This window comes from Lepidothrix coronata, unplaced genomic scaffold (genome assembly GCF_001604755.1).
Source record: "Lepidothrix coronata isolate B3197 unplaced genomic scaffold, Lepidothrix_coronata-1.0 Scaffold129, whole genome shotgun sequence".
NCBI lineage: Eukaryota > Metazoa > Chordata > Aves > Passeriformes > Pipridae > Lepidothrix > Lepidothrix coronata.
In genome coordinates, this window is record NW_016690309.1 from 2264334 (window position 1) to 2281539 (window position 17206).

Here is a 17206-nt window from a genome sequence, read left to right on the forward strand (position 1 = left end):
CTTTAAGGATGCTGGCTGTCATCTTTAAAAAAAATCAGATTTTTGAGAAGGGGTCAGTAAGGAGGAGGCAGTGCCAAGGGCAGCACAGGAATGCAGAAGCAGCCTGAAGGAATGAAAAGGATTTGGAAAACTCTCCTAGAAGCCCAAGCAGTCTTTGGAATTCAAAGTTCAGGCCCTAAGGAAGAGGTGTTTGGGAGTGGGGTGTCAGCTTGAAGTTAATTATCCCTAATCTGTCTTCTTTCCTCAGATCAGAGTAACTGGCTGAAATTTAGGGTTGCAAAAAAATCCTGCTGTCAGGACATATAATATTGGGTGGATAGTCATTATTTCAGCCAGTTTGCAGCAATCAGGATGTGTTTTGAGAGCAGAGTATAGTTATAAAATTGTATAAATGTTCTAAGCCTTGCTCCAAACTTTGTGAATATGCAGCACATTATCCCTCGTGATCAGGAAGGGAAAGGGGTATTTTAGGCTCTTTCAGGCTGGTCTGCAGAAACCCACTTCTTCCCACTGACTGGAACACAGGCTGGAGAAATAAACCATCTGGGACTTAGGAAAATTGGATTGCACAGCCAGAAGTGGTGCTCAGAGCCTCCTGCTCATGAATCAGGACTGCTTTGGACCAGTAAACTTGATTAAAGAAACGTGGTGAAGTGCTTTAACACAGGTGGTGTGACTGCCTCCAGTGCAGGGAAGAGGTTTGGCTGTCATGTAGGATATCCTGATGGATGTAAGGAGACATTCAGATGTATTTGTCACTTGTAGGAGAGCAAAAGGCACTTCATGCCTTCAAAGGATCTGAAAACACGTAAGGAAGTGCCTGTGGATCTAAAGGGGAAGGTGGGGCCTCACAGTTTCTCCACAGGTGCTCTGAGTTTCCTATTTTGTCTTGCCCAGTGCAGTGTGAGAAGAGATAAAGGGGCTGTCTTTAAGATAAAGTCCTGTTACCTTCTGCTCCAAACAATTTAAAAACAACACAAGCAAGGAAGAAGGTAAGTTTTCCATGTAGTTTAATGCATTCAGCTGACAGTAGGATGTGCCTTGCTTCGGAGTAGGAAGGCACAAATTGATAAAAAAAGCTTGTCTTCAATGTTTCCAGAGTACAATGACCAGAAGACAAATATCTGGCAGCTGTAGTGGGACTGTGCCTGGTGGTGAACATGAGAGATTCAGGCCACAGTCATCCCTGTCACTGGTGGGAGCACCCTTCTGGAAGCTGGGCTGGTATGTGGCTGGATTTCTTCCTCTGAACATGGTGGAGTTCCTGCTTATTTCTGGTAACAGTTAAAAGTGCTGCTGTCATATAAAATATAATGCTGTCACAATGTAGCATTAGTACTTTTAAATCAACACCGCTTTTTAGTTTGCTGTAAAACCCAGTCAGTGACTTGCCTGGCAAAGGCACATTAGTTTCGACAAGTACTGCTTTGTCAGCTTGTAATTAGCAAACTAATGGTGTGAGTAGTTCAGCTAAAAATAAAATAAGGCCATAACTTTTATGTATAAAAAAATTATTGTGGAAAAAAACCCCAATCTTTCTGGCCAAACACTGGTTATTCAGGTTTTTTCTTGCTGGGATTGTCCTTCCAGATCCGATAGTTGAGTGCAGAAGCCATGGTGAGCCAGGCTAAATAAGGAACCATCAAATAAGCTGCTGTTCTGTTGATGTTGTACCAGGAAGCAGCTGTAGCTGTTGCTGTCCCAGTTGTGAGCAGGAGAGTCACCAAGCCCTGAAACACAGAAGGTGGTCAGTGTTGTTTTCCCTCGTTGCATTTCCTTGACTCTGCAGTCTCTGTGTGGTTCTTCCCACCTGGCTCTGTCCCCCTGGGAGCTAATTCCTTCTCAGAAAACCAGTCAGCAAAATAAAAAACCAGATCTCTGCTGAGTTAAGAATCAGTTCAACTCATAAAATGATGTAACAGGTACAGGAAAGGGCATTGCAAAGTCTTCCCCTGTTACAGCATCTCCTGTATATCTAGAGAACCAGGCAAATATTTTATTTTTTTTATTTTTGAGTCAAGCTTTTTCTCTTCAGAGAACTGCAGAAAATGAGTCTCTTCTCAAATGGCTGTTGATTACCTGAATAATGTTGTAATAATAAGCTTCTTATCGCTGCTGTTTGCCCGAGAATAGGGCATAAATGTTTCCATTTTCTAGTCACCCAGAGCCCTTACCAAAGATTGGCTGGAAGAGCTGCTTGAAATCCATACATTTAAGGATGCTCTAGAGAGGCAAATCCTCTCAGGTGGCTGCTGGCATGCATTAAAGAGAATTTTAGAAAACTTCTGCAAGCCTTTTTTTCTGTACTCAGGCTCATGATTGTGACACAAACATTTCATCTGAGCACCTTGCAAATAGGAGTAGAAGCCTTTGACTAAGAAACTTTAGTTTTCCACCTACCCATCCCATTTTGTGAGCTCCAAAAAACACTGGGGTCCATGCCCAGTTTAGTGCCAGCTGCCCTGCATACAGACCCAGGGGAACCACTGACTTCTCCTTGAAGCCTCCCAGTTCCTTCCACACCAGGTAGGAGCCGTATCTGTAGGGAGAGAAGGTGGAATTGACTGCACTGGTTGGAAAAGCTACCACACATTCCTGATCAAATGAAGGAGATTAATAATTAATAATAGATTAATTTGGAAAAAGTACATATACAGGTACTACTTGGCAGAGCAACTGAAAGCACAGGGTGGACCAACTGCTTTGGATAACAACGTGGAGAGAGAAAAATTCCCAATCCTGCCAGAGTTCTCACTTCTAGGTGAGATGACCTCCTGCATTTCAGTCTCAAAAGAGAATGTTGAGATGGAAGCAAGTCTTAAGATGCAAATAGTGAAGAAACTTCATTTCGGTCCTGGGAGATGGTGCTTTAAAGATTTAATAAAAAAATCATGACCCACTAAGTTTTTAAGTGAATGAAATAAATGTTGGAGAAATAGGAACTGAGTGGCATCCCAAGGCACAGCTGAGTATGGGGAAGGATGGTATTAGAGCAGCAGGAACCCTTCAGTCACTTTTTGGAAGGGAGGGGACAAAGGTGGGGAGAACAAAGATTTTAGGAGAACTGTGGAATTAACCACGAGGAGCACCCAGCACCCTCCTGTCTGCAGGATCCTGGCTACTGAAAGATCTTCCCAAAAGATTTTGAACAGATTTTAATACCACAGAAGAACAGTTCACTGGAGGGACCTTACAAGCTGCTAAAGACAGGATTTGGGAGCTCTACTAATGTCAAGTTTATTTTTGCACTGAAGAAGCCTGAGTAGAACAGGGAACATTCACCAGCTAAGACTGTTTCTTTTGCTCATTTGACTTAGATTTCAGTCCAAGTGACTGCACAGCCTTTCAAGGTAACTACAGTAAAATCCCTTGGATAAAAAACCAACATCCTGAATTGTTTCAGAATTGGAAGCTGATACAGGCTGTGAACTGAACTGGACAGCACAGGGCTCATTTGTATTTCTCCTGGCAGTGGAGCAACAATGGAGACCAACTTGTAGGACTTATTTCTTCAGGAGCAGACAAACATCCACGGGAGTAATTGGAAGGAGTTTGTCTTCATCGGTAGGTTATACAAGAAGGATTTGTTTGTTTGTTTGTTTAGCCCACTTAGTGACCCAAACTTGCTTCTTGGCCATTACTTTCATAGGGACTGAACAATGCAGCTTTGATATTCTGGCAGTTTGATTGCAGAGAATAATAAAAGCAAAAGAAAGGAGGGGGCAGGGTAAGCATTAGAAACTTAACAGTCTCCTAAGTAGAAGGAATTCTGAAGGAATGAAATGTCCTGATCATTTAAGGAATGTGTGTGTGCATGGTGGATTACAGGAGAAAAGCCTGGTAATAAGTGTGATCTTTTCACTGACCTAAATGTGCAGTACAGAACTGAGACCATCCACCTTCTGATACACTGATTCTGCTGATTCTCCTTACTAAAATAAGGGATAAGCTGTGACAACTTGGATTTTTTTTTTTCCAAGGTTTTTAAGCTGACACCCAGGTTTATGATGAGGAATCCAGGAACAGGGTTTCAAACTGTGCAGTCACCTTGAAGGAAGCTGGGAAGGCCACCCAGCTCTTGTCTCTTTGATAAAAGGCATGTTTTTATTCACAGGACAATAATGATCTGATTCAAATGGAATGTGTTTTGCAACAGGTGGTCTGGTATTTAAGATAACCTGCAGGGTGACTGTGTAATGTTCACTGGGAGAAGATCTGGTCTCTGTGAGAGTTTGTATAGTTAACCCAATGCTATACACAAACTACAAGTCACTTAAAATGGTGGAAGAAATGGGTGGGGTGAGCCAAAACAGGCACATTACAGCCCAAAAATTATTACTGGGTTAGCAACAATGTGTGTTTGAGAGCTAGAAAAAAACATAATGAACTTTGGTAGGCACAGCTCAGCACAGTTTACACCAAAGCTCGTGGTGTTGGTGCTTCTAGAGCAGGGAGGAGGATCAAAACTTCCCAAACTCCTGAGACAACCCACCTCTACAAATATTTTTGCTACATCATATTAAAAGTAACAGTCACACTGCCAAAATACAGTATTATTAATCTCTCATGGTTCCTGTGGGAATGGTACTTGGCCTTGTGATTCCTTGTTCATTTGACAGCACTTGCTGTGCTGTCAGGTATTTAAAACGATTTAAAGGAGACAGTGTGTGATTTCAAGCATTTACAGTTTAGCAGCCTGGAAGTTTTATTTGGGAGGACATGTATGTTTTGATTTTGGTTTGTTTTAATTGAGCTCTGTTAGAACAGTTCTATCCTAATTTTCCTCCTTGCCCCTCACATTTATTTGGTTTTAATTTTCCTAAAACTACTGAAGGACATACTTAGAAGAAATCCCAGTGCTGCAGCTTGGCAGGTCTCTCCCTCAGAATGAACGAGGAGAGCAAATTAGTGGCAGCTTTTCAACCTCCTGCTTTTGATGTGGATGCCTGTGCATACAAAATGTCCCATCAAACCCACACACAACTCCCCAAACAGGTTTCTACCCGTCCAACAGGCAGCTTGACACAGTTTCTTACAAACACAGAGCCACAGGAGCACAGTGATAGTTCTCTGGTCAGGCATTGCACAGTAAGGAACTTTGAGATCAGGTGAAGTGCCTTAAAAACATACCCCATGGATGTATAGAGAGTTCCCCACACAGGAGCAAACACCCAGTTAGGTGGACACCAGGATGGCTTCTGCAGAGTTTGATACCACGTTGGGATTTCCTTTTTGGTTATAGTGCCTCCTAGAAATCCCCCTGCATGGGGCAGGAGTGTGAACCCCACTGCTGGGGCCCAGGCTGGTACCACTTCCATGGAGACAGTGAACCTGGAACAAAACCAAACATGTTGATTGGCACAAAAAGTTTCCATTTTTAGCAGATTTTAAAAGATGTACATGTGTGGGATTTGATCCACAGCCTACTCTGGTCACTGAGAAATTAATGGACCTTGTTCCAGCTTCACTGGACAACACTCCTGTGAATTGGGAATGGGGGTGGCAGGACCTTTTACTTCTCTCTCAGCTGTGTCCACTAAAATTACTGAATTTTACCTTCATAAATATCCCTTAAGGGTGTTTATTTCATACCCATAAGTATGCCAGAGGAATAAAGCAGTTTGATATGACAGGAGCTGTACTTGGAAAATAAAAAAATGCAGTAAGAAGTACTTCTGCATTCACCAGAAAGCCCATTCACTCAGTGAAAAGGCACAGCCAAGAGTGAGAAAAGAGCACGTGCTAAATAATGTTATGTGTTGTGCTGCAGTTTTTAGCCTCAAAAGCTTGCTGAGGATGCTCAGTGGGGCCTGTAAGAGGGTTGTGAAGTAGTAATGGACATTTGAGAAGCTGCCTCTGAAAAGGAACACCGGACAATGAGAAGGCAACGACTTCAATGATGTTTTGTAAACAAGGAGATCTCAGCGGATAAATGGGGAGCCCACCTGTGGCTCCTCCGTGAAGCATTCGATCAGCTGCAGCCCGGAAAGTGAACTGGATTAAATCCACCTACAGAAGTGGGACTAAGCACTGCCTTGCTCTGCTGGGCCGGGCTGCTTTAGTTAAGAGCACAGGCAGCAGGAAAAAACAGCGAGCAAGGAAGGAGGAAGAAGCTTCACTGCAGACTTTCTGGCCAAAAGCCAAGTGCTACAGAAGAGCTGTGTTTAGTTTACTGAAATGTAAACAGATCAGAGCTACAGTAAAAAAGGGCAGGACTGAAAAGTTGTTTTTTTCAAATATGAAGTAGGCAAATCCACCCAATTCCTGTTCCTTTGTTAAGGCAGCAGGAAGGGAAGGTTGCAGCAGTGAGGAAAGAGCACCTGTGGAAGGCCCAGGGGATAAAAGAGTTTTAAAGCAACAAGCATTGCAGAGGCTTGTCATAGAGAAGTGCCATATTGATATTGTTTTGGCTCTTGTCTTTCCCTGCATCTAAAAACTTCCATTGCTAAGGTCAGCACTGCTGGGATGAGGAGGCAGGGACTGGGGAAGAGGAAATCCTACTTGTAACTGGTAGGAAATGGAGCACAGATTTTGTTGCATTGTGGCAGCTCTGACGTGATGGATTTCTGTTTGGGGATCAGGGACAAGCCTGGCCAGCAAGGCAGCTCCTGCATTTTGGTTTTTGTCCCTGTACTCAGGGCTCTGCCCACACAGCTCTGCAGATCTACTGAAGAGATTTCAGTGGCTGGGACCACAATCCACGGGATCAACAGAAATCCTGGTGATAAAACCAGAGCAGAATTTGGAAGGCAAAACTGAGAGCAGGGAGGGGCTGGTAAAGCATGCAGGGATGAGAAAGGTTGTAAGGAGCACACAAGAAAGGGTGTGTAGGGGCTGGGCTGTGGTCAGGCCTTGGGGGAAGCCAAAAATTAATAAAAAAGCACACAAAAAAGGCAGCAGACAAAGCAATACAAGGTCAAAAACAGGACAAAAGAATGAATGGCTGAAAAAAACTAAGCACAGAAGAATTCATAACTAAGGCTGGGGAGAAGGAGAGAACAGGATCACTTGGGTCTTGGGTGAAGGATGGACAAGGCAGAGAGGAAAAAATCTGCATAGCTCATTGCTGTCATACTCCTGCCTGATGGATTCGACCTGCTTTTTACCAGGGTGCATCTTAAATTTAAAGTTAATAAGATCTCACCAATTTTTAACCCTCTGCTTGTGCTTTGCCTACAGGGAGAACAAACACCAGGATTAGTTCTCTACACGTGCTGTCATCTGTGCAGCTCCTGTGTGGCTGTCAAATACTATTTTGTAAAAAAGTGGTAAGCAAGAACCCAAAGGAGTTTATGTTTTATTTGGATGTAACAATAGGAGGGTGGTTTCCTGCAGTGTTAAGCAACTGGACTTTGTCAGGGGTTCTGTCAGCTTCCCCCCAGGGAAGAAAGTCTGAAAGTGTTGTGTAAACTGAGAGTGCTGAACACTGCTCTGTTGCAGTCATTAGTGAAGAAATGATGTAGGGAATGCACTGAAATAATCCTTAAGTGATGGGAGAGAGGAAACCAGGCAGGCAAATAGAAACAGGGAAGGCACAAAGCAAAGAAACAAGAAAAATGAAGCCACTCGTGAACAGCGAAGGGGAGGAAATTCAAGTGAAGAGACTGGACTTACCAGCTTGAATTGAATGTTGGTGTCCCAGTCTTTTGACCACTCTTACTACTGATTAATTACATTTCCCAAGAGATTAAATACTACTGTCAATTCCCCACAAAAAGCAGTAGTTAACTCAGGGAACACACTAGCTGGTTATGGAAGAAGCTGTGTCTTGTCTGTCTCTGGTTACTTCATGTGAGTCTTTAGCAAGGGAGAAAGTAAAAAACAAGGATGCAGTGGAGAGCCTGTGCATTCTGTCAGTGCTAAGGCATTTATTTGGTGACCTGTGCAGTGTGAGAGGTTCATAGAACACCCAGTACATTTTTTGAAAGTAATGTAACCACAGAGGTCCCTCAGCCTTTTTAGTTCCTTTTAGTGTGTTGCTGATACTCTGAAACGACTTGGTGATAAATTACACACCACAGACTTGCTAACACAGCCCCTCTGAGCTGCATCAGGATTACACAACCTAGAAATAATAACTACTTTCCCAATCCTATCCCAGCTTCACTTCAGGGCGAGTTGCACAATATTCTTGCACCCTGATTTCCATCCTGAGGAAACCTGGATGTCTGTAGATGGTATCTGCAGTGTACCCAGCAGGTACTGTCTGAAAGAACCACCACAGTTGGAAATATTTTCTTCTCACACGCTCTTAACTTGCTTATTTCTGTTTCCACTTCTTATCTCTGCTCTGCAACACATTCTTCATCATCCTGCCCGTTTTCTGTGACTTCAGGCAGGTTCAGCAGTCCAGTGGAGGCTGCTTTTACATACAATAATTTTTCTAGGTATTCAAAACATCTCACTTGCCCAAAGTTGATTCCAGCTACAAAAAGTAAAAGGAGAAACAAAGGGGAAAAAACCCCACTCGTTCAACTTGCTTAATTTATATTGATAAACTATGTGTGGGTGTTGGGGCTTTAAGTCCTGGGAAACTGCAAGACTAAAACCAAAGTTATGTCACAGTTTGTGACACAGAAAACAGCTACCACAAAAAAAGTAGCCTTTTCTTTGCTACATAATCCCAAGTAACAGTGACACTTCAAACAATAAATGTTATATAATATATCTAACAAGTGTACAATATATGTTTATAATAAGTGTTTCTAATTGAAAACAATGGTGTTTATTTAAGAATATAATGCAAGGTGTAGGGATAGAAACAGAAAATCTCACTGCCCAGGTCACACTTCTTTTAAAGTGGCAGAGCACAAGTTGTGCAAATAAATCTATGATTTACTGAAGGTTTACATACAGGGAACTGAAATGTATACTGGAACAAAAGCTTCCCAGGCAATAATTTGCCATTTCCTGCTCAATCTCTTCTAATTTTCCCTACGTCTGTTTGCATTAAACCCTCTGCATGCAGACAAAACACCCCTTTCTTCCAAACAGCCACCCAATGTCCTGCTGTAGGTTCTTCTTCGTCATCATCCACACCTTCTCTTAAAAAAAAAAAATTAAGTTTCTCCTGGATCTTTCTGGTTTAAGTGCTGCCTAGGCCTGACTCTTTTCAGCTTGCCAGGTATTCTGATGGGGTAGAATCCATCACCACTGCTAAGTCTCAAATGCTTTACACACAGACTGCACCCTTTTGCTGTTGGGACCCCTGTGATGCATTTCCTTCTCCCACCTTGTACTAACACAGTAAAAGTCTCTTTTACTGAGCTGCTCTGACTCAATGCTTGACACTGTTTCATAACCTTTACACGATGCAAAGTTATTACACAATTGCAACTCTGGCACAGCAACTTTCACTTTTTTCTTTCTTTTTTTTTTTTTTAAATAATCTTGCCACTGAACACTCGAATTGTATCACAGAGCGTTTTGCGCTGATTTGCGAGTACTACCCAAAAATTCAGAAGAAAAACCCAAGCCCTTTCTTTCAGCCTTAAAGAAACGTCACCGAAGGAAGAAATGTTACCGAAGGAAGAGGCCTTTAGTTATTAAGGGCAGCCCGAAAACTTCTGCCGAGTGCAGAGAGCGAACGGGCACAGGGCAGAGCCGCACATCGGAGGAACGGGGACCGCGGGCACGGCTGGGCAGCCGCGAACCGCTGGGAAACTCATACGCCGGATAAAAATTAATAAGGGGCTTCCTTATTTTCTTGGGGGGGGTTGTTTTTGTTTTTTTAAGTTCTTTTTTAAGCACTTCCCACGCCAAACGCCGGCACGGAGCAGCCGTGGCTGTTTTCCCCAAGCCCCTGAGCCGCCGCAGCCCCGTCCCGGCGCCTCCATCCCGGGTGTCCCGTCCTGCCCGGGGGAGCAGGTCCCTCCCACCGCCGGATAAACCCACCCCGGATAAACCGCCCCGGGGTCCCGGCGGACCGTGTGTGCATCCGGCGGGGGCTGCTGGATGATGATCCCCCCGGCCGCGGGGAGCGGGACAAACCACCCCAAAGTGCCGCGGGAGCCGCCGGGACCCGCGCTGGGGCTGGGGCGGGCGGACCCTCCGGCTGCGTTCCACATCCCACCCCATCCCATTCTATCCCACCCAAGGAACACCGCGGTCACCTCGCTCCGCTGCCGCCGGTCGCGCCTCCTCCCGCTGTGCCGCGCTGGGGCAGCGCCCGCCCCCGGCACCGCCCGCGCTGCTCCCGCCCCGAGGCGGGGTCTCGGCGCTGGGCGGGCGGAGCGCGGGCGGTGAGTGCCGGGGTTTCCCGGCCTCCTTCCATCCCTCCTTCCCCGCCCGATTCCCGGCCTCCCTTCCCTCCCTCCCTCCCTCGCTGCCCCCTCAGGCGGGTCCGCCCCGTTGCCGCGGCAACGCCCCGTGCGGGTTGGCCATGGGCGGCCGGGCCGTGTGGGCGCCATGGCGGCTCGCTGGCTGCAGCGGGCGCGGCGGCCTCCGCGGCGCTGCGGGCCGGCGGCTCAGCTCCCGGGGCCCCGGCGATGGGGCGACGCTGAGCGACCTCCTGCAGAGCTCGGTGGAGCCGGGCGAGGCGGAGGGGGCGCCGGCGGCGGCGAGGCGGGAGCGGCGGTGCCCCCGGGAGGGCACGGTGCTGCTGTTCCCCGGGCAGGGCAGCCAGTGCGTGGGGATGTGCCGCGGGCTGCTGGGCTACCCCGGCGTGCGGGACATGTTCCGCCTGGCCGAGAAGGTGCTGGGCTACGACCTGCTGGCGCTGTGCCTGGAGGGGCCGCGGGACGCGCTGGACCGCACCCAGCACTGCCAGCCCGCCGTGTTCGTCGCCTCCCTGGCCGCCGTGGAGAAGCTCAACCACCAGCGGCCTGAGGTGAGCGGGGGGGAAAGGGGCGCTTCTCGGGGCTCCGCCTCGGTTGGTTCGGGCCCCGGGGGCTCCCCCTGGGCTGGTTCGGGCCCCGGGAGCTCTCCCCGGGCTGATGCGGGGCTCGGCCGCGCTGTGTCCCGCAGGTCGTGGAGCGCTGCGTGGCGGCCGCCGGGTACAGCGTGGGCGAGTTCGCGGCGCTGGTGTTCGCTGGAGCGCTGGGCTTTGCCGAAGGTGCCTCTGGAACCCTCCCCGGGGGATCTCCCACCCCCCACCCCCCCAAAAGCATCGCGAGCCCCTTCCCGGCGTGTTCCCGCTGGGACGCTTTTTTTTTTTAAGGCGTTAATTTACCCGCCCGTGTTGTCTCTCCCCAGCGCTGTACGCGGTGAAGGTGCGCGCCGAGGCCATGCAGAAGGCGGCCGAGGCTGTTCCCAGCGGGATGCTCTCGGTTATGGGCCGGCCAGAGGCGAATTACAAATTTGCCTGCCTGGAAGCCCGCAAACACTGTGAGTCGCTGGGTATTGAGAACCCCGTGTGCACGGTCTCGAACTACTTGTTTCCGGACAGCAGAGTCATTGCAGGACACATACAGGTACTGCTGCGGGATAACTAACTGCTGCTTCACAGTAACTATTCCTCAGTTGAACTTGGCGTTTCACTCTTTTAAAACTGTTGCTTTGCACTTCTGCGTGGGTGTTATGTACGGCCTTAGTTTGTCCAAAAAGTGGGGTTTTTTTCCAGCACGTGTTCAGTTGATTGTAGTGATCCTAGTTGATTCTGTGATTCTTTTAGGACACGCAGAATTCCTGCGGAGATCTTTCAGTTGTTGGGTTGGAAGAGGAATCCCTTTATCACCATAAGTCTGATGAGGTGGTTCTTGTGGGGCGACTGAGAAAACCTTTGTTCTGCAAGACTCTCACTTTCTCCCTCTCTCCCTTTTACAGGCTTTGGAGTATTTGCAGCAGAATGCCCGAAAATACTATTTTACCCGTACAAAAATGCTCCCAGTCAGTGGGGCTTTTCATACCAGACTTATGGAACCAGCAGTAGAGCCTTTGGCCGAAGTCCTAAAATCCATCGAGATCCAGAAACCGCTGCTCTGTGTGTATTCCAACGTTGATGGCCAAAAGTACATGCACTCCAAGCACATCAGGAAGCTGTTAGTGAAGCAGGTGGTGTCACCTGTTTTGTGGGAACAGACCATGCATTCGGTGTACCAAAGGAAACAAGGAACAGAATTCCCTTACACCTACGAAGTGGGGCCCGGGAATCAACTGGGAGCCATTCTCAGAAAATGTAATTTAAAGGCCTGGAAACAATATAAACACGTGGATGCTCTGGAAGATGAGGAAGCAGCAGAGACTTAAGTGACCTTTTGAAAAAAATCCACGCAACTTGGGTTTTTTTCTGGTTTAAAACTCTGTGCTCCCAAGAGAAGAAGTCCTAAACGTTCGTGGCTTCTCCTGATGAAAAGAGCACCATGTGCTTCACTGCAATGAACGTTTTCCTTCTCTGAGTGCCTCAGGTGTGGAAGGGGAGAGCACAGTTTGGCTCTTCCATCTGTGTTGGGACTGCAAAGCTGTCGGCAAACAGGCCAAATAACACTGTTTGGCCTCCATCCTGCAAGCAACTTTCTCTCTCCTTTTTTTTTCCTTTTTTTCTTTTTTTTTACCTTTTTTTTTTCTTTTCCAATGCTTTTTTTTTTGTTTTTGCATGGATTCCAGTTAAAGTTGGTAGCCTTGGCTGTCTGGTGCAGGGATCTTCTGCACGAATACAGGGGTGGAAATGAGCTGAGTTGTGGAGGGCTCTCTCTGGGCTCGAGGGTGCATTTAGAGGATCCACCTGGTTGATGTTCCTGTTTTGTAACTCACCTGACTTGTGGGATGTTCATCTATGTAAAATCCTTCTATTTTGTTCCCATATTTCCAGGCAGCAGCCGAGTAATGCAGAAGATGTTATTAAAAACGTGATTTTCTTAAGGTTAAACTGTCAATAAACTACAAAGCTTTTCTTGCTCTTTTCAATGCTTTGGGGTGCACCATTCTTGGCCTACAGTAATTCTCCCTCCAGTTGTCCAACGCCACGTTGGTTGTGCAAAGTTCCACAAAGAAATGTTTCACTGGGGGGAAGAAAAAAAGAAAAACTCAACAAAAATGTGTACATTTCCTGGCAGCAGGAAATGATGAGCTGGAGAGCAGCAGGTTGTCCTGGGAGGGAGGGTGAATTAAAAGCACTGGCCTTGATTCTTATTGCTAAGTGGACTGTATCATTAAACAGCTCTTTTGTGAGCTGCAGTTGGCAGCTGTGCCTGCCCTTACAGCACAAATTCCACATTTTTGGCAACACCTGTAAACATTAACAATTAGTGAAACACAGAAGAATTTGTCAGCTTAACCACTGGACTGTTAGAGGCTGACAATTAAGGGCTGGGGTCACTGCAAAGAAAATTATTTCAGTGAAGGCTCCCACGTTACAGGTAAGGTGTCATTTATTCAGTAAAGCATCCCAAAGTTTTCAATAGGTGGTTAGAATATTGCAACTAAATCCCACTCATGTTATTAAAGGCTGGACTGTGCTGTGTTAGAAGCTTCTGACTACACCTTTTAAGACCAAATGCAACGTTAGTGACTTTCAAACCAGCTTTTATGATAGTTGGGACTGAGTATGGCCCATTGGTGGCACTTTTTTTTTTTTTTAGTACAGTGTTTTAAAATTTCTATACTTTCTTTTTAATTATTTGAATTTTCAAGATGGAGAAATGTTTTTTATTTGTAGTGTTCTTACCGTAATTTTTTTTTCTTTCTTTTTTTTATTTCATGTTGTTGTAAGTTTGCCCAGAATTAAAGCTCTTTGGGAAAAATCGTGCTAGAAATCTTTATTTGCAGACCACTAGGTAACCTTTGTGCCTTTGTCAGTGTGTGATGCTGAAGGGAAGTCTGTATCCTAAGAACACTGCATCCTGGGGGCCTTGTTTAATTAGTGGGAAGAATGACCTGGATGCTGTTTGCTTTGTGTTTCACTTGTTCCCTTCACGTGATTGGATTTTCTGTTCCTCGGGACTGTGTTTTGCTCCGTGCTGGATGATGAACATCCCCTCTCTTGTGGTTCAAAGCCTTGATTGCAAGAGTGGGGGGAAAGCAGAGTCGTCCCACACAGCTCTGGGATGAAATGGGCAGTGCATCAGTCTCCTGAAATAGTCCAGTTGAGCTTTGCTTTTCTTTTTCCCAGAAGGATTTTCTGAGATGGGCAGTTGGGGTCATGATGGCATTTGGGCACTGTTCATTAAGGAGAGGAAGCACAGTCCTCAACACCCCTAAATCTGACTTGACTTGGCATTTGTCTTCACTAAAGAAAAGAGGGGTTGAAATTCCTTGTCTGATTTAGAGCAGGGACTTGAAATGCCAGCCTCTGAGGTGAGTGCTTCGATCACAAATCCATTAAATACTGCATTTTCCTCTCTCAAAAATGCACTGACTGTAGTAGTTGCTTGGCTGGGCAAGCAGCAGGAATCCCCTGTGCTGAGGGGAATACCCAAACCACAGAGATGCACTTTCATTTTTCTCTCACTGAGAGTCTGTGTGTGTCTACTACACAAGAATCAAACACAGCCTGACCCGTAGTCTTAGATAGCAAAAAGTACAGGACAAGATATTGCCATTAATGTGTCTTGGAAAATAAAGTAGACAACACTGCAAAAGGTTTGAAGCAACAATTTAATTTTTAAAAAAAAGTATCATGGTTTAAATCTTTACTCTTGCTTTTACAGTGTTAAAATTGAAAGGATGTCCAGCATGCCTTCAGTCTTCCTCAAATCCAGGTTCTCTTTAACAAACTCATTATATGAAATAGACACTTTATATTGCATTAAAACAAACACACACACACCAAAAAAAAGACAGACTTTGTCATCGCCTGGAGTCACATTTCAAAACTAGCAAGTCAGGCAGTTATCCAGCAACAACCTCCTTATTTTAAACATTTTAAAATCTTTAAAAAAGAATGAAACAGCAGTGACCCAGCACTAGCCTAGGTTTTTAAATATTAAAGAGATTCTTATCAGTGTACATTTGGAAAACAAACCAGCTGCCACCACCGGGGTGTTGATGATGTTGGTCAGAGTCCAGCAATGACCTCCTGTTGTAATTCCGTGTGTTCACTCTACAGTCCATAATGCAGGGCCCACCAAAAGGCAGCAACCAGCAGGGCTGCAGGCACCAGCTTCTGGCAGACACACCTGAAAGGAAGCCTGGGAACCTGGTGGGAGAAAGGAGGCAGGAATTAGGGATAACAAGCAGCAAAAAGACGGTGCAAAAAAGACAAGTGTCAAATCCAGCTGCAAAGACCCTTCCTCTCTCCTCCAGGGTGAACGCTGCTGGCAGCAGGCACTGCTTATCTCCTGTGGGATAGACCCTCACAGCATTTTCCAGTGGGAGATCCTTCCCTCTGCCAGGAATCCCTGGAGCTGTGTGGGATTTGAGCAGCACACCCTGTCAATAAATGAGAAATTCCAGCCTAACGGGAAAAAATAGGGCACCAAGGAATAAACCCCAACCTAGAGCTGCATTATATCCTTTACTCATTGACACTTAATTCCCTTTTAAGTGTTGCTGTTACTTCCTTGTCAACAAAAATTTGGGAGAAGAGGGGGAGACCATACCCAGCTTCCACAGCCAACGATCCGCTTCGCCCAGTTACTGTTCAAAATGTTCCGAGAGCTTCTTATAACACTTCTAATAACATTCAATGTCTGGAAAACACTGATAGCAACCCTGAGGATTGAAAGGAAACAAAACAACAAAAAAAGAAAGCGTGGGGATGGAAAATTCATTCTAAAAACTGGCAAAGAAAACACCGAAGTTTAGAAAATTGAAAAAAGCAACCAAGAAAAAAAAAAGCAACCAAAAAAAAATCAACCAGAAAAAAACCCCAAACCCCCCAAAAAAACCCCCAAAAATACCAAAACAACCCACACAACCACCACCACCCCCCCAAAAAAAACCTCACACCCAAACGAAAACCTCCAATATGTTCCTTCCTGAAAGTCTCATGTGTACGTGCATATTTCTCTAAATATTTAGGGTGTATATTTCTCTAAATATTTAGGAAGCAGACCTCCGAAAGCTAAAGGTAATTTGCTTTCTGAATTAAGTGATGAAGTGGCGATCTCGTGCCTTTTGACTTTAAATGGCTGCAGTCTATGGAAACGATTTACATGCTAAAGCTTTTCCTTGTAAAACAAGCTGCAGCGTCTGTTTTCCTTCCTTAGACTCTGTACGAGGCAGCAGTAGTAGCTATAATTATTTTTTTTTTGTATTTTGTGTACAGGAACACCAATTTTTGGTTACCTAACCTGTTTTTTAGAAGGGTCTGCCAATAAGGTGACTTACAATCGTGCCAGGTGAAGCAGTGTATCTTCTAAGCTCCTGTGGTACCTCCTGTTAAATTCATCCCCGATCAGGGCCAGCTGACGGCCAACCTGAGTAGCTGAGCTGCAAGATGTGCACGTTAGAGGAGAATTCTGCGACAGCAAGTCCTTAAAAGCACTCTGCAAGTGTCAGGTACAGTTACTCCCCCAGCAGCTGGGCATGTAAAAGGGAAATGTTAAGGTCTGGGTTTCTTTTTTTTTCCCCCCCCACGTTATTTATGGTTTTATTGATTAAGCATCTCACGCCCACGTTTATATGCAGAAAGAAGTGCCTTGATGTTTTCTTAAAAAGCTGCATATTTGGCACTTTTGAGAAAAACGTGTTGATTTTTTACATGTCTCATTTCTTTATATAAGACAATGAAATTCTGGCCTAGGGTTGCTTTTTCTTTCCCACCCCCTCCTCCCCCCCCAGTCAAAATATTCAAACAGCCTTCACTTAGAACCTCTCAAAATACTTCATCTCACAAAAATGTTGCCTCTGTCATCCAACATTTTTACTCCAATGATTTCCATGATGCAGTCTGGGTCTCCAGCCATTGGGTGGTACCCTGGTATGAACTGACCAAAAGCTAAAGGCTTTTAGGGGGGGCACAGAGAAACCTGAAAACAACATCTGTGGCAACATTTTGATGCCAAAAACTGGTTATGCCTTCCTGATGAAAATCTCCAGTTAGATTTAGCTTCTCTCAGACACGGGTTTTTGTGTTTATTTTGGTACACAAATAATAGGAATATACATTTTTATTTTAACTTGCATTTCTGCTGAGATCTGCTTGTGTGAGATCTGCTGAATAGTCACTGGGCTTAAGAGCTTAATTCTACAGATCTGCTTAAAAAAACTTGGGCTTGGTCTGGTCAGTCCATCAACTGAAAAAAAAAAAAAAAGAACAACCCAAAACAAAAACCACCCACAGAAAGGAATTTTCACAGACGGGGGAGAAAGGCAGCCCCTGACTCTT

General features: G+C 45.5%; 2 protein-coding genes across 2 annotated transcripts; one reads left to right on the forward strand and one right to left on the reverse strand.

Annotated features, from left to right (window-relative positions):
* Positions 1-993: 993 nt before the first annotated feature.
* On the reverse strand, positions 994-10204 carry TSPO (translocator protein). The gene is made up of 4 exons (XM_017826622.1): positions 10113-10204; positions 5131-5331; positions 2401-2539; positions 994-1730 (listed from the first exon to the last, which is right to left on the reverse strand). Exons 2-4 carry the CDS (start codon positions 5316-5318, stop codon positions 1554-1556), a joined length of 504 nt encoding a protein of 167 aa, XP_017682111.1. The 5' UTR covers positions 5319-5331; positions 10113-10204; the 3' UTR covers positions 994-1553.
* Positions 10205-10381: 177 nt separating this feature from the next.
* On the forward strand, positions 10382-13681 carry MCAT (malonyl-CoA-acyl carrier protein transacylase). The gene is made up of 4 exons (XM_017826628.1): positions 10382-10828; positions 10966-11053; positions 11194-11411; positions 11764-13681. Exons 1-4 carry the CDS (start codon positions 10382-10384, stop codon positions 12184-12186), a joined length of 1176 nt encoding a protein of 391 aa, XP_017682117.1. The 3' UTR covers positions 12187-13681.
* Positions 13682-17206: the final 3525 nt, after the last annotated feature.